Source organism: Camelus ferus, chromosome 5 (genome assembly GCF_009834535.1).
Source record: "Camelus ferus isolate YT-003-E chromosome 5, BCGSAC_Cfer_1.0, whole genome shotgun sequence".
NCBI lineage: Eukaryota > Metazoa > Chordata > Mammalia > Artiodactyla > Camelidae > Camelus > Camelus ferus.
The window spans coordinates 43,379,635-43,406,056 of record NC_045700.1 but is presented as its reverse complement, the minus strand read 5'-3'; the positions used below and the strand labels follow the sequence as shown (position 1 = coordinate 43,406,056).

Sequence of the window (26,422 nt, the reverse complement as noted above, 5' to 3'; positions counted from 1 at the left end):
CTGTGTTTGCAGATTGGGTTCCACAGGCTGCAGGATCGTAGTTTTCTTAGTTCTGTTGTCTGCCCCCTGGTGGGTGTGGAGGGTCTTGTGCAGGCCTTCTGGTGGGAGGGGCTAGGCCCTGGGCCCTGGCCCTCTGTTGGCAGGGCTATGTCAAGGGGTGTGTCTAGAATGTGCTGTGGGCTTAGGAAGTCTTTGGGCAGCCTGTCTGGGGGTGGGGCTGTCCCCCACCCAGTTAGTTGTTTGGCCTAAGCACTGGAGCCTACAGGCTGTTGGGTGGGGCCAGGTCTTGGTGCTAATGACTCAATCACGATTGTCAGCCTTGAGCAGAGTTCATGCAGATAAATGCTCCCATACATATCCGACTGCCACCAGCTTTTATGTCCCCAGGTTGAACCACAGCCCCCTACCCTCCTTAGGAGACCCTTCAAGAGCAGTAGGTAGGTCTGGCCCAGACTCCTATGAAGTTACTGCTTTTGCCCTTGGTTCTGGTCTGCATGAGATTTTGTGTGCTTAAGAGTGAAGTCTCTGTTCTTACCCACTACAGTAGCAGGAGCCCCACAGGACCTGGGGACACAATCCATAGCCAACAAGTACAGGGAAAGATGCTCAGCATCACTGGGGACATACAAATTAATACCACAGTGAAATTAAAACACACCTGCTGGAATGGCTAAAACTTTAAGACTGATAATAGCAAGTATAGATAAAGGAGGGATGGACTAGGAAGACCAGAGGGATAGACAGAGCTAGCTGCTCACTCTGTAATATCAAGATATGGCCTGTACCATGCTTTCATTTGCCAGTAAGATTATAAGTAAATGACTGAGAAAGAGGAAGAAAATTCTATTTTGAGAGTGTGTCGTGTAGGCCAAAGTATTACTTCTTCCCTGAGCCAAGGAAGAGCACAAAAAAAGAGGATGGGGGTACCTAGCTATAGCAGCCCGCATGATGGAGAAAAACTCCAGTGAGGTGGTCCACCCCGCTCACCTTAAGAAATTTGGTGCCTCAAACGGAGGGAATAGTCCTTTTTCAGAGCTGGCTCCCTGGGTTTTTCTCCAATTTCTCGAACAGTATTCCTTCCCCAGTGGGCCAGCTGTCGTTTGAACAGTGCTCTCAGGAGTCCTTCAGTAAACTAGTGGTTCTCCAGAGTAAACTTGCATTAGAATCACCTGGAGTATTTGTTGAACCACAGGTGGTTGGGTGCCAGCTCCAGGATCTCTGAGTGAGTCAAGTTGGGGCTCATAGCCTCCATTTCTAACACAGTTTAAGATTATTTGAATCAGTGCTGCTGGCCTGGAGAACCACTGGAGTGGGCACTTGTCATTTGCCCCAGTGTCAGGAAACTTCACACCTGGCTGGCCTGGTCCCAGTCCCTTCGAGGTACTCCCTGGTGTCACCCCCTCTTTGTTGTCTCCAGATCTCTATCGTTAGTCCTGAGCTTAGAACCTAGACCTTTCTCAAGCCAGTTCAGTTTTCTTCCACTGCTAGTTCAGCCTCTCTTAGCCCACAGTTCTTTTGAAAGAGTTTCTAATTCTGTGCAGGTGTACTTACTCTCACGTCGGGTCAAAGCTACTTTCCTCCCATTCTTCTGACCCATGACCGGGTTAGTATCCACTGGGCAGATTTCCCTGGCAGTGGACATCATGTGTCCATTAGTTTCCCTGAGCTGAGCTACCAATTGCATAAGCACAGCCTGGATTCTCTAGCTCGCTGACGTCTGTCTCCTGTCTCTGTTGCTGCTCAGTGTGAGGCCGGGGACCCTGACCCTCCGCTGGATCGCAGCACACGGGAATCTCCGACATTGTCATCAGCTGCATTCTCTCTACAAAAGGCTCCTGTCTTCTCTGCTCTTTCCCCACACCCTGGTCCAGGTCCTACCTTCTCATGCCCCTGCCCCCAGGCCCGTCTTCCCTGGGTTATACGTTCTTCCTAAGTAACAGATAATGAAAGAGAAGAAATAACAACTGATACCATAAATGTACAAAAAACCGTAAGAGAAACTATGAACAATTATATGCCCACAGATTGGACAGCCTAGAAGAAATGGGCAAGTTTCTAAGTAACAGACAATGGGATGTGGTGGTCTTTTGATTCTAATACATTTCTCTTGCTCCAAATCAGGGTGATTACTCCCAAGGCCATCATGACTCTGAGGGAGGAGGAGAAGCTTTTCCTTGGAAGGTAGAAAAAAGTTAAATTATACTCAAGTTACTAATCAATGAAAGCCTTATAATACTGTACAATATAATATTCAATTTGGGTTTAAAGTAAGTTTTACTAACTTTCTGATGGATCAGAATGGATAATATTCATTATGAACATTAATTAACGTGGGTAATTGGAAATGCAAAAAAGTGAAATTAATCTTTCTGGTTGACAGTATAATGGATGTATCAGCTTCTACTCTACTATAAAGGAGATTAAGTTGAATAATGCCTTTGATATTTTCAGTAAAAATCTGGCTCAGACCTCTGCTGTCTATATTTCAGGTTGTTAATGTTGCTAAAAACTTCCTGACATATGAAAACTGCCTAGTGTAGTATAAAAGCCCAATTAATATTAAAAATTATTTTATTCTCTGTGGAAGACTTGGGCACATCATTAATCTTCACAATATGCACTGAATTTTTACCTATACCTAAATCTACGGAGTGCAATCCCCATCTGTCCAGCCAGAAAATTCTTGGTGTACCTAGTCTGTTAACTAGATAAAAATACAAATATAGTTGGGAATAAGGCTATAATGTTTCTTTGAAGTTTGAAAATCACATATCACGGGTGCAAAAAAATTTTGCAGCAACACTGAAACAGGAAAACCATTTTTTTTTAGGAAGTAAAACTACTTTATGAAGAAAGAGGAGTCCCTTTCTTTGAAAGTTACTTACAAAGAGTTTCAGGGTCCAACCACATTATCATGACTTTCTTTATACAAATGATCCAGTGTAGGCTGCAGTAGATTGCTGCACAATTTTTTATCCATCAAGGCTTAATGGAAGGAAGTAAGATGAAAAGGAGATACAATTTCAGATTCTCTGTTCATGGTCTAATGGCCTATTATTCAGCCAACTTTCTACATGTGGAAAGCCTTCATTAATACATCATTAGGGATGAGATTAAAACTTCAGATCTGTTCTTCTAGGCTGTAAGTGATGTCTCATGTAACAAATTCTTCTTGAGCTCCTTCGAACCTGGTATCTCTATCTATAAATATGTTAGTTATCTCCTGCTATAGAAGTGTAATAGTGCAGAGTATAAAAAATATATGTACCTTGGTTTGAAAAGTTCCTTTTTGAAATCTGAAATATAAAATCTGACAAGTTAAAAAAGGGGGGCAGTGTAGGAGAGTAATAGAATGATGATGGATTTTAGTTACTCTTTTAATGCCAGACTATATGGCATAAAAGTAAACATACCCACACGTTCTATTAATGCCATGACCTTCCAAAGTGAATGGTGTGCGTGCTGTCCAGTGTGACTTAGGTCATTTTCTGAAAGCTGCTGCTGGTACCACTTCTCTCCGTTCTAAAATGTTCCCCTTGGAAAGAATTTGTGGTCTGCCCTCTCTCATTCTCAACCCTTTCCCATTATAGGGCATTTGAAGAAGCAGCATAGATCTCTCTTAGAATTTTCCATTTTGACAGTAAATTTTGGTTTCTACAACTTTCCATCCAAACTAGAGACTTATTAGCATTTAAAATGTCTTTGACTAGGAAGTTGCTTTAGGTATTCCTTTCATCATGTCCTAGTTGGGAAGTACAGAATTCCTGGTTTCTGAATTGATTGGTATATGAAGTTTCCAACTGGACAAGGAGGCATATAATTTCCCAACCCTTTCCTATCCACCTTGCTCTTATTGTCAGATCCCTAGCCATCTCTGGCTCATACTTGCCCTCTAAGAGCAGTTCTGATTGTGGGTACAGAGTATACAAGCCATTACCTCAGAATATCATTGGCTCAGGATGGAACTCCATTCTACCCTGAGATCTCCCACCTCCTCTTCTGAGCGTGCCGACTCTTGGCCTCGGCTCCTGATCTGTGTTCTTCCCCATATCCCGGGCCCTACTTGACCCTTCATGGGCCTGCTGTGGCCTGTTAACCACCCAAAATCAGAGGAAGAGGATATCTGCATCCTAATCTCTCTTGTGCTGCCAGAAAACTATCTGACTTCAGGCTGAACCTCCCTGGACTCAGCCTCTTTCTCGGTGAGGAGGGGCTTTAGTGGGTTATCTCTAGGGCCTCTTAGATGAGAAAACTCAAGGAGCTGTGGGGCTTCTTTCCTGCCTCCACCTTCTGACTGTTTTAAACAAATAACCAAGAGTGCAAAGTGCCATTACCTGCAGGGAGGACCCCATCACCCAGTTAGAAAGATTAACTTGTAAATATCACAGTATTTACCTTTATTTGCACCACATTGTATAATTTACAGTGTGTAAGGCGGTGCCTTGAGAAGCTTGTTTATGCTTGTGAAGCTGTGTTCCCAGCACTTAATGGAAGCTCCTCCACATATGCGGCAGGAAAATGGCCTTTTTTTCCCCTTAAAGATCCAAACCACCATCCTTCTTCTTTTTTCTTGTGTATAGTCACAATGTCACCTGTGAAAACACACATCTAGTTAGATGGGTTTCTGCAACTTAAGCACATGCCTGAGCCTGATCAATAGTTGTTTTTTTTTTTTAATGGAGGTGCTGGGGATTGAACTGGGGACCTTGTGCATGCTAAATTAAGCATGTGCTCTACCACTGCACTATACCCACCTCCCAATAAAATAGTTTATATGGAGATTCTTTTTTCAAGGGGTTACATGGTAGCATCACTTTCTGCATGTGATTCAGATGAAGCAAGGTTTATTGAACACTTCTGTATGAAGAAAGCAGAATGCAGTGAATATTAACAACATTTTTGTTCCATAAAGTAGTTTGATTAAAAACAAAATCACTTTGGATATAGCTGATGGGTTGTCACCAAATTTTTTGTGTCTGTGCTTTAGGGTTTCTTGTGGTGGCCACGATAGTTTGATGTGTTGACTACTAAGGGTATGTCTCAGCTACCAGACTTTTCTTTAGATGAAGGCAGTTTCTCTCCATTATGTGCCAGTTTCACAGTCCAAAGTTCCAGCTCACAGCTTTGCACAACAGTGTAACTCCCCCACTCAACAATTTAGGTAACTTAAATATCAGTTTGAAGCAATGATTCAAATAAATACAATTCTTAAACACATGGCTCTTCTCTAATTCTCTATTTAAAAAAAAAAACAAAAACCCCACTATTCTCTCTTGTGAGAGTCCTTTCTGGCTGCTTCCTACACATCAAAGTGGAAATATCCGCTTCCTTCAGGACCCAAGAGCTACTTTATCTTTAGCAACATTATGAGATAACTTTGTCTTTCATTCTTTTTCCCAATAAGTTTCTTTCTAGGGCAAAGGAGGCTGAAACCCCCTTCTATCTCTCCTTAGTTATATCACTAGTCTTGCAGGAGATCATTCTCAGACTCAGATCTCCATCTAGTGAGTTCTCTCAGGTCAGTAAACTGACACAATCTACTACTGAAAATTCAAACAATTTACAATTTTATTGCCAGCTTTCCTAGGCCTCCAATGTCTCGTTCACTTTAGAGAACCCACTGAAGATAAAAGGTATAAGTAGGCTCTGCAACCAACAGAGAACTGAAGACAAACAAGGTAATCAATTTATCGTGTATAACTATGTAATTCACACTCAGGACCCTGGGTTCTAGGTGGCATCTGAGAGATGTGTTTTCATTCCCATGAAGAGTGGGAATACTGCATTTCATGTACTCAGTCATTGGTGTTGGTAGCCTTAGGATGGCATGATGCGTCACAAAGTAACTTCTGTTAACACAACTTTTAAATTAAAGGCAATATCGATTTAAGACTAATGGAGGAGAAGGTCTACTTTCTATTTCCTTTTTTTCTTGTCTTACCTTTGAGCTAGAAGGAAAAGGAATTAAAATTGCCTGGAGCACTCTAACTGGCAGGCTGAAAAGGATGCACCCATTAATCAGTAGCCAGTATGTGGTGTCCCTGTTTGGCTGCAGGATTTCTGTTGACTTTCTGTTGGCTCTGGGTGCCACATCCTGGTCATGGATAATAAGCTTTCTCATACAACATAGTTCTTTCTCACTAACCTTTTCACTTCCAGACCTCTGCCTTGGCAACCACATTTGGATGTTAAAGCTAACTGGACACACAAAGAAAGCTGAGGCTGGTGACTTTTTAATAATCGAGGTCTACACAACCCATTAATAATATACAGCCCATTACATAATATTTCTCCTTGTGAAAGTGACCCAAAGGAGGAACCATAGGTTGGTCATGAAACACTTTTTTGAGAGAAGTGGGAGAAATATTAAGCTGGGAGTCCTTTGGCCCGGGTTCTAGAACTTGCACTCTTACTAAGCCGTGAGAGGAAGTCACTTCATACTCCTGTGTGTGCAGCTTTCTGAGAAGGAAAAAGGTGGAGTGGCTCCCTGTCTAGTCACTTTGTTACCAACATTCTGTCCCAGTGTAGCATTGAACTAAGCATGACTCGGTTTCTGAGTTCAAATCCTGTGCTGCTACTTTAGCTGAAGTACTTAACCTCTCTCTGTGTCAGTCTCCTCAGTAATAAAATGGGCATAAATAATACCACCTACCTCAAAGGGTTTTATGAATATAAACTGGACAGTGTGTTTGCAACAATGTCTGGCACGTGGTAAACACTGTATAAATGTTAGCTCTTTTTATTATGTGAGCTTTCTTTTTGATGTGCTTTATCTTCTAAGAAGGGTGATTATTATAACCTGAACTGACTTGACCAGGTAGGAACTTCCACGGCTGCTGGAGTTTTAGTCAAGTGAAAGAGTTCAACACGGGAAAGCAGTTCATCTGTTTGAAAATGATTCTTACCTTTTTCCAAATCCAATTCATCATCTTGCCTGGCTTGGAAAGAATACAAGGCCTTGCAAAGACCATTGCCGAGCTGGGTCACACCGGAGGCTGAAAGTTGGATGGAGTTATGATTACCATTGCTGGGCCAGCAGATGAGATGAACATGGTGGGAAGCGCGTTAATTATTTAGCCTGTGGCGCAGAGCTTAAATCTACTGAAATCTCAAAAGGAAAGTTTATAATTGTACATAACATTCATTCTCTGATTCAGTAACCTTTAGGATGTACATACTATGTGTATGAACTGTGTATATTACATAATCAAAAGCTATAACATAGTAAAGCCTGGAGAAAAAAGTTATTGTAGTAGCAATAGTAATGATCATTTCAAATATTTGTTTCCCACGTGACCTTAGTCAACATCAGTTAGCTAATCTGTGTGGTAGTTGTATTCATCTTTTGGAGAACAAACGCTAGTTGTGCCGACCACAATAGACACTGAGAACAGGTGCATCCCCGGCTACTGAGAGAACTGTTTCTCAAATAACGCAAGCTTGAGTCTTCAACATTACCATGTGGACTATAATGTCCTGGGTCTTACTGAAACCTTTTTGCCAAGTTCTTCTCAAGAAACTAGAGAATCAAGGTTACGATAACTGGTTGAACAATGAGGGAAAATGATACGCGTGTGTGTGTGGTGAAAGGCAGTGGAGTGTGTGGATGGACCAATGACTGAAGTCAGGTGACTGACTGACCAAAGCAAGTGGGTAGGCCTTGCGGTCACTGTGTTTCTCGCAGAGAGAGGAGATTTCCATGGAAGTTTGGAGGAGGCTGTGGAGACAGCTGCTGCGCTCCTCACGGTGGTTCAGGGCTGTGTGTGCGGACAGCAGACCGCAGGCTGCCTGAATAACATTGATGCCAGTTACCCGAGGCACCTTCTCATGTTACAGAATTCTTTTCCCCACCTCCACTCCTCTTGAATCCTTCCCCCATTTTGGATTACATTTGCACAGAAAGCTATACGTTCTAACAACTTAGTCAGTCCTAAGTGAAATGTAAATTTCTTTGGGCTGATTTATGTAAATGTGGCTCTGAAAATAAAATATCAATATAGTAAGGTGCTTTACCGATAGAACTCAGCCCAAACTTACTCCGGGCATGAGATTACCTGTAGATGAAGAACTTGGCATTCTTTGCCCTCCAGAAGATGCCTTGCTCATAACAGTCTCTAATCTCTTCATCAGAAATGGTCGAGTTATTTTTACAGAACTATGTGTCTGCTGCTGTTCAAATATTAAAAAAAATCATTTTTAACAAAAGTAACACTTCTCCAGCTGTTTTCCTCAAGTATTTGTTTTTCAGTTGTTGGGAGGATATAAAGAAATGATTCAATGCACTTCTAAACCGGACTGCAGTGCATTCTTGTTTCTGAAACCTTAATGTTTTCAGAATTAGATAATTACTGTATATTATAGTCTGTGTTTCCAATACTCACCTGCACCTCTAGGCCAGATAACATTCACAACATCATTTACATAAATTCACCTTTAATGGGCTTTGATGCAAGTGAAATTATCATGACTTTGTATAATTGACTGAGACCCTTTTAGGGCTTGAGTCTCTTAGAAAACTGTCCCTTCATCACAAGCTGGTTACAGCTCCCTCTTCTGACAGGAAACAGAAAACAGCTACCTGTGTATGTTCACTTAGGCCTGTATGAATACTAAAATTTTGATTGGAAAGAAATTACTATAAAAGCATGTTAAAAGGATATGGTTAAAGTATGAGCAGAAAGAAGGAACCCAATGTGTTCTAAACTCATTAATTTACATATGAACACAAAAATATTTGTGTTTCTCTTAAATTTACGTTTAAAATTCTGCAGTTGGGAATGGGCACGCATGGTATATATAATTCATTACAGCTTTTGGCCCTGATGATGCTTGAAGTCATTCCACCCAGCAAGCTCAGTTAAATTATAACCGACCTCTTAATTTTTACCTTTTCTTTCCACTTGAAGATGGAGTCACTACAGGGATGGCTGGGCTGAGGTCTTTGCTCAAGTTCTGCTAACACAGATGACAGTTTGTAGGAGTTTGCTTGCAGAAGGTCTAGTTTCAAGTTGGTCTGTGGATATATCATTTGACCATATGAGTAAATTTCTAGAAAATGAGGCACAAGTGGGTGGGTAAAGGGATCTCAGGATAACTTCCAAAATGACAGAGGTCCAGAGAAGTGCACATTCAACTCATATGCTGAAGGGCACAGAAAATGCTGAAGAAAATGGAAAAATGGACCCTTCAAGTAGTATGCAGGAAAGCCTCAGCTGTCGAGTGTGTCTTATTGTAGACTTTTGTAAACAGGGTAAATCAGAAACCTTGACAGATTACTCAGCATCTTGTGGAAATGAACAGCTCTACTCAATTTTCTGCTGAGGAACGAGAATAAGTGTTGACTGCAGAAGGGAAGCTTTTGGGGGGCTTTGAAGAAAGGAAATTGAACCAAAGGCACTTAACATGGTGAATCGAACTGAAACTCTTATCAACAGAATCAAATGAAAATGATGTGAGGCTGGTGGTGGTGGAGTTGCTATTGTTCCTTGAAGAGGTGAGGTCTTCTATTACCCAGAAAGTTTGCCAGTAACACTTCCAGAAACTGGAAGCAACATTCTGGGGTACATGAATATAAAAATGAAGAGTGAAACTAAAGATACTCTCCTAGTCTCTCCCTGTTCTCAACTGGACCTTGAGCTAGAAACTTGCTAATGACTTCTTTGTCAGGCTGTGTTCAGTCTGGGTAAATCAGATCACAGAATCTCAACATTGGGAGGGGTCTCCTTATCCAGCCTTGTCCTCACTGCTGTCTCTTCCACAGCTCCAGCATGGGGATGCCCAACGCTGACCTCCCTGCCAGGGGCTCACAGCCATGGACTGAACACCTCCAGTGGATGGGGAAGGGCTCTAATCCTCAGACAATCCACTGTGTGGTGGGTAGGCTCCCCTAAGATGAAATCAAAAGCTCCATTTAGCTTCTACCCTGAGACCTAGTCTGCACTTGAGAGTGTCCTAGAGCAAGTCTCCCTCCTCTTCCCTGTGGCAACCCTTCCTGTATCTGAAGACACTATGTGTTCTAAATACTCCCGGTTTCCCCAACAATTTCTCACAGCATTCTCGCTTCAAATATGGCATTTCAAGGACCAAGAGCCAATGAATTAGAAAGAATTTAAGTGAAATAGTTTCCTCTTGCAAGAAACCTTTCCTGTGTAACACAGGCTCTACCACTGTCTGTCACAAGTTTCCCGCCACCAGTTGCTGAGGTGTGTGACCGAGTTGCCTGGATGTTTGGCATCCCCTAGTTGAAGGCCCTTATTTGCTCCATCACTAGTTCATAAACACCGTAAATTCAGGGGTCAGATCCTCTCCATTTCGTATCCTCCACTGTGTGAATCAGGCCAGTTGTGTACCCAGATGATCCTAATACATGTTCTGTGCTGGCAACGTCAATGACAAAATTCTATGCAAGAACCCAAAGAAATAAACTTACAATGCCATCATAAAATGCTCCATAGGACTTTCTTTTGGTTAGTACCATTTGCAGCAAATCAGCTAACTACAGATTTTGTGCTGTCACAGAAAACGTTCTACAGCTCGTCTTATGATTTCATCAAATTTGTAGCCGTATGTTGCTGCAAGGATGTTAGACCTGTTCCCAAGTGAACAGAATTTGAGCCTTTCTTTTCACAAGAGGTATCAGATTTATTTCTGCACTAGTACCTCCACTAAAGGAAAGCCTCTGGTGAAAAACAGATAAACTGCACCTGGCTGCATCTGTCTACTTTCACCAAAGAACTATAGAAACTGCCTGCTTGGACAGGCACCTGATCTTACAAGAGGGTTAGGAAAACTGGCCCAGCTTCCTGGATCTTTCAGAACATTGCTACCAACTTAATCTCTTCCTGAATTTTCTCAGTTTAACCCCAGTCAGTATCCTCTCACTCCAGTCAGACTAGAAACCTCACATCTTGCACACATAGGTCATTTTTATTCTTATATAAAATTTTCGGGCCTTTGCTAACTGCCCTTTTAGTGCGGCTCCCTCTGAAGAGGCAGCGTCGCCCAGTGACCCCCACAGATGCCTGGGGGCCGCCGCTGTCCAGGCTTTCAGCACCTCTCCCCGCCCTCAAACAGCTTTGGCCTCTAAAGTTGTCTCCCTTGTTTCCCTGGAAGCTCTCACCTCACACCCCAGACCCCTTTCTGTGCAGCCACATCTCTCCTTTCTCCTATTGTTCTCAGAAGATCCTGATGTTAGCTCAGGGACAAATGGAAACAGCATCTTAATAATTCCCAGGATGTCAGCTCTCCTCTGTGCACTGTGCCAGCATTTTCTAACTAATATTTCATCCTCACAAAAACCGTTGGAGGTAGGTTCCAATTTCCCCACTTTCAAGATGAGAAACTAAAGCTGTCCCAGGTCCCTGTAAACGGCTGAGATCTAACTGCAGGCCTTTCTGAATGCAGACCCTGCATGTTCCGTTACTTCTGTCAACTGGGCTAAAGTACACGTAGTTTCCAGACCTTGACTGAATGGTTCTATTTGGGGAAATTCTATTTTAGGCACATTTCCCCCCAAGGAGGACACTAAAGAGCCAACATTTCTAAGTAATTGGATTTTTCCCGAGTCCTCAAACCACCTGTCAAGGAGCTGACCGTACAAGCTCTCTGACTAGACTGTTCTGTCATGAGAAAGGAAAGGCAAACAGAGGTCAAATGGGCCAGAAAACAGGCATTCTAAAAATAGCTCCTTCATCGTTCCGCCTAGGATACTGCACTCCAGGTATTTACCTCGTCCATTAAGGCTGCTGTGCTTTTTTGGTTCTCTGTGTCTGAAGAGGAGGAGTGGCTGGTGTAGGCTCTCAGCATCCGTTCCAGGCCTGTAAGTGAAATCGTGCCGTCACTCACAGCCCCTCCTGTCCTAATGGGATGCAGGTGGGAGGAGGTCACGCTCAGAGGGAACTTGAGCCCAGAAGTGATGACAGAGGAGCATTTCCAAACAGCTGGGGCTTTTTCTGTGTGTGGTTTACTCAGTTCTGCTGCGTGGGTGACCAGCACCTTCATTTAAGGAGCTCTGAGAGATGCTACTGCTTCAGGAGACTTGAGTGTGATTTTTCAAGATGAGCTTTGAATCCTCCTTGCCCACCCATTCCCTGGTGGATTCCTAACACCACGATGTTGAGCTCTGCTTTGCTGGTATTTACATCTCTAAGCATTTTGCTCTCTTGGATTTCCTATTGAGTACGACATTGCACTAGGTTGCTCCGGTCCACATAAAATGAGCTCTACATATCAGCATCCTTAAGTGTGGAGTCGTTTTTCTTACCTGAAGCGCTTTAGAGCTGCTTCCCGTTCTAACACTCCTGACCTCTAAGTCTAGGATTTAATTTGAATGATTTTTCACATCATTGAGAAAGTTACTTTAAAAAGAAACAAGTGGTGATCATTTTCTAATGTATAGGAACACTGAATCATGTTGTACACCTCAGACTAATGCAGTGTTGTAGGCCAATTATACTTCAATAAAAAATAAATTTAAAATTTTTTTAAAATTTAAATCACCTATTAACACCCCCCAATAGAATAAAATAATAAGGGGGGGAATAATAAATAAAATAAATAAATAGATAAATAACAAGAAAATAAAAAGCCTTGTATAACAGGAGTTCTTCTATGTTTTCAACCAATGAATTGTCCCTCATACCAGCCAATTTCAAGAACATAGTAAAATGCTACATTTCTGGAAATGGCGGTATAGGACTTACACAGCTCTCACAGGTAGACCAAAATGTCATTTTTGATTTTTGGTTTTTTTTGCTCTCTCTTCTTTTATATTTTTCTTTATTCACACAAATTAGGTTTGACATTTGGCCGTTTAAATGAGATGATCCCTGCACCAGTCACCAGTCAGCAAAAGCAGAACCCCCTAACCCTGAACGGAACCTCCAAATAGAATACTTCGCCTTCCCAGGCCAAAGAGGTAATTACACACCTTCCCGGTCTCTCGAGGCCTTTTCGATGTCTTTTTGCAGTCTCAGCAGTTTTGATTTTATTGAAGACTCTTGTCGCTCTTTACTCATTGCATTTTTAGGATCTTCTTCCTTCAGGAAAAAAAGAAAAAAAGGATGTTTAACAGTTTAAAGGGGAAAAAGTAAGGTTGCTACTCATAATTGCACTGAGACTTTCACTGAGAGTATTTAATTTTAACTTGATAGAAGAAAACAGTAAAAAAATAAATAAATAAAGCAGGATGACCTATGTTTTTATACAGACTGTTCTACCTTATCTGGACCTGCTTAATAAGAAAACATCTCATTCACAATTTTAAGTATACAGCTGAGCACTTTCTTTAATAGAAAAAAAATATTCTTGGAGGAAGAATCTTACTATAGCTATTTCATAGTTTTTTTGTCTTTTGGTTTTTTATTTTTTTAAATACAGGTACTGGGGATTGAATCCAGGACCTCATGCATGCTAAGCACGCACTCTACCACTGAGCTATACCCACCCTCCAATTTCATAGTTTTTTGATAAACAGATGTTTGTTGGATACTTTTTGCTCCTTATTTGTCTTTATTCAGGTTAGAGTCCTTTAATGTCCAAGTGCAGTATCATGTGTGTGCCTCGACCTAGGACTGCCTCAGGAATGGAACAAAGGTTGATTGTGTCTGTGCTGGCTGGCTCTTGGGAACATGTGAGCTGAAATGTATGTGCTCTTCCTAGAACAGGTTTATAATTTAGATAGACTTGAAGTGTAACATTAAGAGATCTAGCAATTTGAGGTCATGTTCCTTCATGAATGGTGCAGACAGGAGTGCCTGGCTCACCAGGAACAGGAGGCTAGACAGACTAGGACTTTTAAGTCAAGGGGAAAAAGGGCAAAGGGTACTCTTTGCAGGATAAATTGCAGAATCAAAGGATGGGGGGAAGGGCTGTGTGAAATGTACTGGGAACAATAAATAGACTGGTTGCTTAAGCAAACATAGTGGAAGAAAAGATTGTCCCAGTAATTTAGGTCAGATTTTCAGGCTGAAGTCGGGATTTTATCACATAGGCTATGAGAACTATTAACGATTTCATAGCTTTCAGATATATTATTTCCATAGTTGAAACGGGGGAAAAGAAAGGATGTTAGGACTAGACAGAAGTCAAAGAGCAAACGTCCTACAGTGGTATGCAACTTGAAATGATTAAAACCTTTATGCGCAAAAGAAAAAGGAGGTTAGGGTCAGGTGGGAAAGTAGCTGAACATGAGTGTGGTAAATGGACAGAGACTTGTGGAGAAAGAGGGAAAATGACTGAAGATGGAGGTGGAGGAGTCAGGACTTTCTGAAAAGGAGAAAAAATAGGATCTTGGGGGGAGGGTATAGCTCAAGTGGTAGAGGGCGTGCTTAGCATGCACAAGGTCCTGGGTTCAACCCCAGCACCTGCTCTGAAAATAAGTAAATAAACTTAATTACCCCCTCCAAAAAAAGAAACCAAAAATTAAAAAAAAAATCTTTAAAAAAAATAGGATCTTGAATATTGGTGGAGAGATTAGCTTTAAATTGATTGTCCTGAAGAAAGGGAAATGTGAAGATTTAGAGCAAAGAGAATAACCTTTATAAAAATATAATATACAGATTAAAATATTTTATATACTGTGTATTCTATATTACAAAATTTTTCTTTATTACATGTGATTCTCATAACTCTACAAGATTGGTTTGATTTTCCCTGTTTTACCTGCGGCACCTAGAGAAATAAATGAAGGCCCAAAACAGCTAGTGGGTAATTACTCCTGAAACCTAACTCCCATGAAACCCAGTTCTGCACCAGAGCCCAATCCTTCACGTGTCTGCCGAGGCTGAGGCCCAAGTTCACTTTACCCCCACAGGTGAGCTCTGAGTCAACTGCAAGGATGCTTCGCTCCAACCCTTAGTCCTCCTTGCGGGAGGAACACACATCACAATCTGACGCCCATACCAGTCCACGACCTCACTTGGTTTCTCTGGGGAAGTCTGTTTGCAAATATATTTCTTGCGATAGGTCACTACTGGATCAACCTGAGATAGAGTCAGTGCTGTCATTAACTTTCTTAAATTTGTCTTTCTCTTCCAAAGATTTGTCAGGAAGAAGATTAATACCACAGGAGGCATTTAATTTCCAGATACAATCTTTTGAACGTGGCCTTTAGAGTAACCTTACAAATATTTTTCCCACTCGTCACCAGCCCTCCAGTATTTACACTCAGATTGTTCTTACCATAGACCATGTAAATGGTCTTACCGTAGACCATTTAATGTCTTACCGTAGACCATGTAAATTTCGTAGCACTCAATAAATGCCAGTCTACACTGATTGCCAGTAACTATAGTCAGATTTTGGAGGTGTTTTGCTTTAAGGATATTAAGACAATCCTATTCACCCATTTGGAAAGACAGTCCTTTCTCCTAGACAGCACATACGTAGCTATCTCTGGTGCACTGAAATTTCAGACACCAAAACTGCCCACAAGCACGTTAAATAAAGATAAATCATCATGGCTGCCTCTCTACATTTCAGTAGGAGTTAGTCAAATTTTCAAGGAGATGGACCCTTATTTTATTGACAGGTTAGCTGATAGAGGCTTTATTTATTTATTTTACAAGAAAGTAACATATATTTAACTGTACATTTTCCCATCTCAGGGATCACCTACACTATTTGGATGAAAAAAAGAAAAAGAAAAGTACTTTTCTCATGTAATCAAATCTCTCTTTCCTCTTCCATCTCTACCTTTGTTTCTCCTTTGAACAGACATTGCTATTGCTAATTTGCTTTGCCTTTGCCAGGATAGGGAAAAAAGATTCAATTAAAAACCAGTTGGCCACTTAATGCTGTTTAGGGTTAGGGAGGGGGAAGCCAGTCAGGATTCACTGCTGTGCCCAGATCTCTCATCTCTTGTTCCCTGAGTGCGGGTCCTGGGATGCGGACTCTGGCTACACATGTATGCTTATAGGAGGACATGACCAGGGGTTTAGTTTTATACATAGAGAGGAATGAGCCCCCAGACTAGACCTTGGGAGTCTGAATGAAGTATAGCAGAGCCCAGGGAACAGCAATCAGGAATTCTTCCTGCAGATTTTGGTAACTAATGACCAGCTCCTAGAACACTACAGTTAAGACTAACACCACCAGAGCAGAGGACGATCTGAAGCATGACCTAATCCAAGAAGACCAAGAATTTACCCCAGGATAGCAAAGAGGCAGGATGCCCGGGCTCTGACCAGGGACACTGATCAGTTTTTAGCAAGGAAGGTCATGTGATAGTAGAATCACCCAAATGCTCTCAAAATAAGCCCCTGAGATAGGCCATTACTTTATGGCAAAAGAGGCAAGAATATACAATGGGGATAGGACAGCTTCTTTAGTAAACAGTGCTGGGAAAACTGGACAGCTACATGCAAAAGAATCAGACTGGACTACTTTGTCTCACCGTACCCCAAAATTAACTGAAAATGGATTTTAAAAATGTTAAGACCTGAAACCATAAAACTTCTAGAAGAAAACACAGGCAGTACCCTCTTTGACACTGGTCCTAGCAATATTTTGGGGAGGGATGTCTCCTCAGGCAAGAGAAACAAAAGCAAAAATAACTGGGACTGCATTAAACTAAAAAGCTTTTGCACACCAGAGGAAACTTCAGCAAAACAAGAAGGCTGTCTACTGAATGGGAGAAAATATTTGCAAATGATTTAACTGGCAAGGGGTTAATATCCAAAATATACGAAGAACTCATTACAACCTGACATCGAAAAACCAAACAACTCAATTAAAAAAAATGGGCATTTTCCCAAAAGACATACAGATGGCCAACAGGCACATGAAAAGATGCTCAACATCACTAATCATCAGGGAAATGCAAATCAAAACCACAATGAGGTACACCTCACACATGTTAGAATGGCTATTATCAAAAAGACAACAAATAACAAGTGTTGATGAGGATGTGGAGAAAAGGGAAAACCTGTTCACTGTTGGTAGGAACTACCATACAATCCAGCAGTTCCACCCCTGGGTATTTGACGAAAACAAAAACTCTAATTTGAAAAGATACATGCATCCCTATGTGCACCGCAGCATGACTTACATTAGCCAAGATAATGGAAGCAACCTAAGTGTCCATTAATAGATGAATGGATGAAGATTTGTTTTATATATATAGTTAAATATATAAAAACTATATATAATTATGTATAAAACAGCCACAAAAAAGAATGAAATCTTGCCACTTGTGACAACATGGATGGACCCAGAAGGTATTATGCTAAGTGAAATAAGCCAGACAGAGAAAGACAAATAATGTATGATTTCACTTACAATGGAATCTAAAAACCAAAACCAATAAACAAACATAACTAAACAGAAACACAGATATGGAGAACAAACAGGTGGTTGATAGGGGAGAGGGTGAGAGAGGAAAAAACAGATGAGGGAGATTAAAAGCTACAAACTTTCCATTCAAAAATAAATGAATCACAGGTATACAATGTACAGTGTGGGGACTATTAGTCAATTACAATTTAGTATCTTCGTATGGTGACAGATGACAAGATCTATCATGGTGACCATTTTGAAATGTATAGAAATACTGAATCACTGCGTTGTGTGTCAGGAACTAACATCATGTTGTAGGTCAACTGTACTTCACAAACTCATAGAAACAGATGAGCTTTGTGGTTCCCAGAAGTGGGGCTGGGGGTGAGAAGGAGTTGGATGAAAGTGACCAGAATGTATAACTTCCAGTGACAAGATCAGTAAGTACTAGGGATGCGATGTACAGCATGACAAATGCAATTAACACTGCTGTATGTTACATATGAAAGTTGGTAAGACAGTAGGTCACATCACAAAGGTTTTTTTCTTTTTTCATGTTCTGCCTATACGAGGTGATGGATGGTCACTACACTTATTGTGGCAGTCATTTCCTGACGTATGTAAGTCAGATCATTATGCTGTACACCTTAAACTTAGTGCCATATGTCCATTATCTCTCAACAAAACTGGAAGGAAAAAAAAAACTCTAGGCCTCTGTAATTCGGTCATAGTTTTTGAAAGGCAAGGGCCACGAAGAATGATAATGATTGGCACCTGCCAAGACTCACGCCTCTGTGTAAATCCCCTCCCCTTGAGTGTGGACTGCACTTACTGACTTGCTTGTAACAACAGAACATGATGAGCTATCACTTCCAACATTAGTTTATAGAAGACTAAGCTTCCATCTTGGGCTCTCTACCTGCTTCTCTCCAGGATCACTAGTTCTGGGGGAGCAGGTGATACACTGTGAGCTCTCAGCACGTGGAGACACCCACGTGGCAAGGAACCGATATCTCTAGCCAACGGTCAGCGAGCACCAGAGGCCTGCCATTGGTCAGTGAGTGAGCTTAGAAGCTAGTGGTCTCCAGTTGAGCCTTAAGATGTCTGGCAGTCCTGGCTGACACCTTGATTCCAGCCTTGTGAGGGCCTCAGGCACCCAGCTAAGCCACACCTGGATCCCTGACCCACAGAAACTGAGACAATAAGTGTTTGTTTTAAGCGGTTAAGTTTGGAGGTAAATTGTTAGGAAGCCACAGATAACCAGTATGATACAGTGATTATTTACAGAGCGTGAAGATTCAGTCGAAAACCCTGTTTGACTTTCTTCCCTGGCTAGGAATACCAAAGACATGTTTTCATTGCCCAGTTTGTAAACCACAGTTTTAAAATTTAAATGGACTATGAAAACGTCAGTTTTTTCATGTACAAAACAAAATGTTTCCTTTACGATTGCTCTCAACTTTTTCCAAAATGAATCCCTCCGTCTCTGACTAAGGTTCCACATTAATGAAACTTCCTTCCATCCCATACTTACAAAGTAATCAGTTAATAGGAACTCAGATTTATTTTCTGCAGATGAAATTGCAGTTTTCTCGATGAGAGCCTGGATGTCTTTTTCAACATCGATCTTGCTGATGGCGCAGTGAATCTGCATGTGGCACTGCAATGCCGAGGGAAACAACACGGTTGCAGACGACACGTTTCCTGCCAGTTCTTACCTCGCATCCCAGAGATGGAGAGTTCTTTACTACTCACTGTGCTCAGGGTTTGGCCAAAACCAGAAATATGTTGGGAGTACTGGTTTAAGTTATTGCATAAGAGTTGAATTCTTTCCTTCTCCAGCTCCAGGATGCTCTGAAAAGGATGGAAAATAAGATCAGTCAGTTGTTACACAAAACTGAAGTCACCCACCAAGCACTCATACACCGAAGAAAGTCTGAGTGCACTGCTCTGTGCCTTTTGATCACGTCATGTCCAAACCACGGAGGGGGCAGATTCCCAGGACAGGAGTGTGATTTGGTGTCTGTCCCATTCATTCTCCATTAGGACTGATTTAACTCACACACTTTCCCCGGGCTTTTCTGGGCCCAAAGGCAAATAGGTGGAGGCCATAGGTTATACAACATTCACAAAGAAGGGGGAGAAAGGAATCATTTGAAAAGCGTCTGTGGGTTCTAGAAAAAAGAACGGCACCCAGTAAAACCAACATCTGTATCTTGGAAATGCAGTCAGACACTAAATATTTCTACAATTGTCTGCAGTGCACTGCTGCTCTCTGCAGGGACAACGGTGATGAGATGCTAATTTTCTGCTTAAGGAAACTATCTGACAAGAGCAGAACCTTAACATCTGGTCAGTTCCTATTTCTGGCCTAAAATCTGGCCTGGGGTCAGAGACCATTCTTTGAACAGAGCCTCCCCATTTTGCGTGGAATGATGAAAATTCCACTCTTGGAATTTTACAGCTCTTAGCTAAAATAAAGTAAGGGAAATCACATTTGCCTTGTTAACCATTAACATTTTAGAAAAAAATTAGTTATTTGACTCTTGCCACTCACTAGTTCTGAAGGAATGTGGAGGAGTTCAGCAATGAGGCACTGCCCGAGAAGGCTGGTCCAAGGGGAAACGCAGTGGGGATTCCTAGGCCATGGGGGATGAAGGGGGCAACAGGAGGCTGCTGGGTATGTGCCCGCACTGTGGGCTTTGACTGAGGGGTCAAGTGTCCAAGACAATGTGCCTCATCCCGTTTCTGTAGGACAAGGCCTGGGCTCTCCCCCTTTCCCCAGAGGCCGGTTGCTTCCTCTCACACCCGCCATGCCACACAGTAAAGAGCATTTAGCAACAGTCTTTCATAAGGAAGAAAGCCATCTTGGGCAAGTTGGTGGGTACATTATCAGGGAAGAAAGAAGGGAGGACTCCACCTCAAGGCCTTAGGTAGGCGGACGTCACCAAGATCACTGGCTTCTCCCATCCGCCTCTCCAGATGCACCTGCAGGGCCACTGGCTGGGTCCAGCATGGTGCTCCTCTCTACCCCAGGCGTGGACTGCATTCACATTCTGTTACTTAATCTATGGTGGATAGTCATTCAACGTTTTAAAAATTTGTGTTAGGGTGGGAAGGGATAGACGAATTTCAAAATTGTAGAATAGACAAACAAGATTATAGTGTATAGCACAGGGAAATATACACAAAGCGTTATGGTAGCTCACAGAGAAAAAAATGTGACAATGAGTGTGTATATGTCCATGTATGACTGAAAAATTGTGCTGAACACTGGAATTTGACACAACATTGTAAAATGATTATAAATCAGTAAAAAATGTTAAAAAAATACAATGTCAAATGTGTGAGGAAATTATAACATACCATTCAATAAATGATATTGGGGAAAAAATTTGTGTTAAAAATGGTTAAAATGGTCAACTTTAGCATGGAGGGTATAGCTTCAGTGGTAGAGTGTGTGCTTAGCATGCACGAGGTCCTCGGTTCAATCCCCAGGACCTGACTTTAAAATTAAATAAACTTAATTCCTCCCCCCACCAAAGAAAAAAGGTAAAGTGTATAGTTCAGTGTCATTAAGTACATTCACATTGTGCAGCCATCACCATGGTTCACATCCAGTACTCTTCATCTTGCAAAACTGAAACCCTGCACCCACTGAACAGGAACCCCCACACTTCCCTTCCCTGCAACACCCTTGTCCTCCACCATTCTATTTTCTGTCTTTGATGAATTTGATTACTCTAGGTATCTCATATAAAAGGAATCATACAATATCTGTCCTTTTGTGTCTGGCTTATTTCACTTAGCATAAAGTCTTTAAGATTCATCCATGTTGCAGCCTGTGTCAGAATTTCCCTCCTTTTAAGGCTAAATAATATTCAATTGTCTGGACATACCACACATGGTTTACCAGTATCTAGCCATTTTAACACTGCTGTTAAATGCAAGTTGTAAAAGGCTGGCAGTATCTGTGAACATCTATGTCAGTTACATGCAAATTATGATTCTGTGCCCAGTGTCCTGACGTTTGAATCAGGAAGCCTGGAGCTCTGCTCCCCCATGGCCACTGCTTTGTCTAGTCAAAAGCTGCATAATTTTTTTTAAGTCAATGAGAATGAAATGCCTTTGTTTCTGCTGTTGGTCTCCTGAGTTGCTCTCCAAAATCGCAGGTACCAACCATCTGAAGGAGCCCTCTGTCTCCTAGGTAACAGGATTAAAGACGCAGAAGAGTAGTTGCCTAGTAAATGCAACGCTTCAAAGGTCAAAGCTGTTAACCTCCTCTGATAGATCAAATTCTGCTCAGTGGCTTGGACCTCAAGTGGGGCAATCTTCAAAAAGAAAGTCTTTACACCATAGAAAGATCTAGAAAGCAGTTGTTCTAGTTTAGCACCACAAGCAAAGGACAGGACAGAAAACAAAAGCCAGTTTGGGGAATACATCGCATCCCCCCCCCCCCCCGGTCCCCCTGCTGGGCAGCTATTTCTTCAATGTGACAAGTGCTAAGCCACTGGCATCCATCTGAGATTAGAATAATCAGTGGCCCCTGGTGGCGATGATAGTGTTTAACAGATTTTAATTACATTTCAGGGAAATCATTAAGATGATCTATGTTTGCTCATGAAAAGAGGCTGAGATAAATTCCACCGTGCAAAGGAGAAAGCCATATCTCATTTAATGAATTATTGCTTTCCATTCTCTTGTTCTTTTGGTATAAAGTAGGTCATAGGGAAGCAAGATACTCTGGAGGACCTCAAATCGTCCTCCCGTGCTTTCACCATAGCACGTTGAGGGTCAAAGAGTCATCAAGGAAGAGCAGGTGGAGAGCCTGTCTGGGGCCCAGCATCACGGTAATGCACACTCCTCATTCATACTTTTCAGTTCTTACCGTCCAGACCTTCTGGTTTGTACCACTGGAGAGCTTGGAGGGACTTCATTTTCATCTAAATCGTTTTCATAAAACTGGTCAAATTTTTTGTTCTTCCCAGAGCAAGAACTCTCAAACTTTAGAATGCCTAGCCATTACCTAGACCGCTTCCTAAAATCATTCCAAAGTTCTGATGCACCCCATCTAGCGAGGCGCTCAGGAATCTGAATTTTAACAAACACCCTAGCTGCTCTGAGACATTATCCCAGAGCTGTAATGGGCCACAAGAAAATAAATTTTAAAACCATTTATAATTCTTCCACCCAGAGATAACCACTGTCAACATTTTGATGTATTTTAGTCTATCAAGGTATATATATCTTTCTAGTTATCTATCAAATTATTCAAATTGGTATCCTGTTTTTTCACTTAATATTACACATATGCAATTTCCAATGCCATTAGTCACCCAAACATCATTTTAATTAACAGACCCTTGTGAAGGATTGCTTACAGTGGACTGATTAATTTAACATCCTCGTAATGTTGGCCATTTGAATTGCTTCTTCCTTTCACTTATAATGTATTTTAAACAGAAATCTGTCTTTGGTTTTTCAGCTACTTCCTCAAGATGGATTTATGGAAAGGAAAGTAGGTTTTCCACTGAGGTTCTAGGAGAGAATTAAACTCTAATGTCCAAAGGCATCTATTATCTGAAATGAGTTTGCATCAAGAATGGTTATTAGCCACTATCATCCTTGGGGAACTGAAAACACAGTCACTCAAATTATTTTCTGTGTTCCACGGTTCTACCAGGAGCTCTGTTTCCCTCATCCTACACTCACATATAAACTCAGTGTAGCTTGTGGTATGAGTTTTAAAAGTGCTTTCATGTACATACAGTGTCTAAACAGTGCGTTTATTTTCTTCAACATCATGCTTGTGAGGTTCATGTTTAAATAGTTTTAATTCAGTTTTTATTGCTAGGTATTAGTCCACTTTCTAAATTAGACCCAATTTTAAGAGTGATTACTCTATTGATAGGTATGGAGATGGTGTACAATTTTTTTTCTCACCATGCAACCATAAACAATTCTGCAATCTACATGCTCATACGTTACCCATGGTAGACAGATGTAAATTTTTCTTTAGGATAGATGCCTAAAAGGGACGCACATTTCAGTTTTACTAAACTACCATCCTGCTGCTCTCACTAGAGGGGGACAGGAATTCTTATTTTCCAACAATTCTTGTTTGGCAACACTGGATACTGTCGCTTTTAAACTTTCGCCAAATGATTCAATATCCCTTCATAAGTTTCCTGGTGATTTTGATTTTCCTTTTTGGGATTTGCTTATTCACAGCTTTTGATTTTTTTTTGAGTGATTTGCCACAGTTCTTTATGTATGTCTTCTTTCCTACTAAACTGTGCACATGCCAAGAGTTGAGATGGTATTTTATTCAATGCTGTATATTATCAGTGCCCAACACAACGTCTGGCATACAAATAACTCCACAAGTAATTATGGCATGAATCGACTCTAAAGGCCTAAAACTCATTTCTGAGCACCTAACACTTAAGCCTTAATTTCCATTTGACTTTGACGGCACTTTTTGAAGTTAGCTGGAGCTACTGTGTCCACTGAGAAGCAGGAGCAGAAATTTGGCCAATGATAATCAGTATTCACTGGTTACTGTGTCCATGGAGAAACTGAAATAATGAGCATGAACAAGCTGTGTCTAAAGTCACCTATTACAAGAGTGAGGGTTATAGCTAAGGACAGATCATCAGGTCATACAAACTGTAAATCTGACCTCCCTTTTCAAGGCCACACAAAACCCCGTGGAAGAAAAAATGTGAATGCATAACTTACCTGGAAGCAGTTCTCCAGTGTGTTCTCCCATTTCAGTCTGGTAGAGCAGCTGGCCACATTCTTTTGGTAGTAATTTTCATCTTCTTTTGCCAACTTCTCAGTTGATTTTTTCAGTTTATTGAGGAGCTAGAGAGAAACGTCAGGGTCACATATTCATGAACACATTTTTGAGAGCCCTTTGTAATTCCAGAGAGAGTTACACGCATCCCGATGATAAGTTCCCCGTCTCCCAGCTAAAGTCACAAACAGAAACTGTGGGTGACAAAATCAAAGCCCTTTCTCGGAAAACAGGGATGTCAAGAGCTGAAAGGGAGCCCAAGGGCCTTTCAGCAGGACCCCTTCAGGTTCTCACAGAAGGAAACCGAGGCCCCAACCTAGGACACGGCGTGCCCTCTTTCATCAGGCCACGGAGGAAGCCCAGTGGCAGGCAAGGAGAAGCAGGCACAGCTTGGGGCTGGGATCTGCCAATGATTCCTGTGCTCTCATTGGGTAAATCCTTTAGGCCTTGGCATTTCTTACCCGGATGGGTAGAGTTGTGCAATCAGGTAATTTTTGGAACTAGCATCGGGCCTGGCTACCCTCCTCTCCAGCACCCTCCCTTCACTATATGCCCTCTGCAGTCTAACTCTGGAATTAGACTTCCAGATGCAAGTCCTGGTCCTGCCTGCAGGCGAGCTACTTAACCTTATTTAGCCCTTCATTAGCCACGGTTTTCTCATCTCTGTGGTGGGAACAGTGATGCCCCCACTTCACTGTGTCGCCTGGAGGGTTCAAGCAGGTGACACAGGTCAGGCACGCGGCCCAATGCCCGATGTTTAGTGTCGCCCTCAAAGACTCTTGAGTATTATCGTTACAGTGAGGAGCCTGAGGTACATGCCATCGTTCCAGTCGAGCTATGAACGGCTTGACAGACGCTCGCCTTTCATCCTGCTCCCTGACGATCTGCTCCTTCACAAAGAGCCCCCTCTTGCCAATCACCAAAATTGGCCATTCTGAGTGTGAAAATCAGCAATACAAAACCCTCTGACCAGGGTGGCTGAAAGGGATTCTCAAAATGCTCAGACACATCATTTCACATCTTTGAGGAAGGAAGTGGTTGTACTACTGTAAACGATTCTTGGACTTTAATAAGTCTAGGAATGACCTGGGGTTCTTGGAAAACTGCAGATTTTCAGGGTCCCACAAGTAACAGTACTGACTCAGTAGTTCTGCAGCGGGATTAGGAAATCTTAATTTTCACCACCCTCTCAGATGATTCTGACACAAGTAGTCCTCAGACCACAGTTCAAGGAGCATCAAAGATCCCTCTAATTTAAGGGGTTTAGGAGTTTCAAGGACAGAGACAAAACCTTTTAAGAATGGCCCTGTTTATGTTTAAGGATGTTTTGACTAATGTTTCCGTAACGAAGAACATTCATCCAAAATGCTGAATATTAACACCACTCACTTGATGATTCCAACTGAAATGCTGGCCATTCAGCAGTCCCTCGGCTCCAATGTCTGACTGACATGGGACACAGTTGGTTTTGCACATCAAGTGTAAGGAGACACATTTATCTATGGAAGCCTGAGCTTGTCAATTTCAACCTGGTAACAGTAAAGGAAAGGGCTGAATGTGGACCATGGCTCTACTGGGCTAAGTCACTGTCCTTAGGTTCTTACTGAGAGAGCTCAGGCCCCAGCAACGAGAACGGAGTCACTTTGGAGATGACCACTCACATTCATCAGCCTACACTATACAACTATTGACTAGAAGTTTCTGCTCAGCAAATTTACAGCAAAGAACCCCAAATAGATAGGAATAGAATGTAGAGCCAATCTTAAGGAACGTCTCAGAGATATTTACTAAAGTTTGTCAAAGATTAAATGCTTTTTCTTTTTTCTTTTCTTTCTCTTGGAACAAAGGTTCATTCATTTATTCACTCATCACAACATTTCTTGGGCACACACTCTCTCTCATGTACTAGGCTCACAGGAACTAGACAGGCTCCCTTGCGATCCTGTGTGACAGGTCCCCGGATGATGGTATTTAGGTACCACAAAGTGGGTGCTCACAGAAATGATCCTTGTGTGAATACACCTAAAATGAAAGGAGGAATTGCTGAGGCAAAATAGAAAAAAAAAAATTTGGTGAGGTTGGAGCTCAAAGTTTGAGAGAGAACAGCAAGCAAAAATGCTGTCAAGTTAGGCAGAGGCCAAGGTAGGGAGGGTCTTCGGGGCTCCATAAAGGAGCTCACTGGGAAGCCTCTGAAGGGCTTTTGAAAGAGGATGATGTGCTCAGATCCGAGTTTCAGCAAAGTCAGCTTGGCGTGTATGTGGGGAACAGATGAGGAGAGACAACACTGAAAGCCAAGACACCAATTTGTCAGTTAGAGTAACCGAAGCGGTGAGGATGGTGGCCAGGGAG

The 26,422-nt window shown here is 41.9% G+C and overlaps 1 protein-coding gene across 6 annotated transcripts in view; it reads right to left on the bottom strand.

Moving 5' to 3' along the window:
• Positions 1-4,373: 4,373 nt before the first annotated feature.
• The window catches only part of NOSTRIN (nitric oxide synthase trafficking), a 69,424-nt gene continuing 47,375 nt past the window's right edge, over positions 4,374-26,422 (bottom strand). For 4 of the 6 annotated variants that reach the window (XM_006182862.3, XM_032479631.1, XM_032479633.1 and 1 more), the window contains 9 exons: positions 24,016-24,141; positions 19,030-19,128; positions 18,809-18,934; positions 12,929-13,037; positions 11,728-11,816; positions 8,888-9,013; positions 8,055-8,169; positions 6,906-6,995; positions 4,374-4,592 (listed from right to left, as the gene is read on the bottom strand). In XM_006182862.3, coding sequence (XP_006182924.1) covers positions 4,456-4,592; positions 6,906-6,995; positions 8,055-8,169; positions 8,888-9,013; positions 11,728-11,816; positions 12,929-13,037; positions 18,809-18,934; positions 19,030-19,128; positions 24,016-24,141 — 1,017 coding nt within the window. In that variant the 3' untranslated portion in view covers positions 4,374-4,455. The remainder of the gene's footprint in view (positions 4,593-6,905; positions 6,996-8,054; positions 8,170-8,887; positions 9,014-11,727; positions 11,817-12,928; positions 13,038-18,808; positions 18,935-19,029; positions 19,129-24,015; positions 24,142-26,422) is intronic. The other 2 variants (XM_006182863.3, XM_032479632.1) reach the window with 2 other exon arrangements.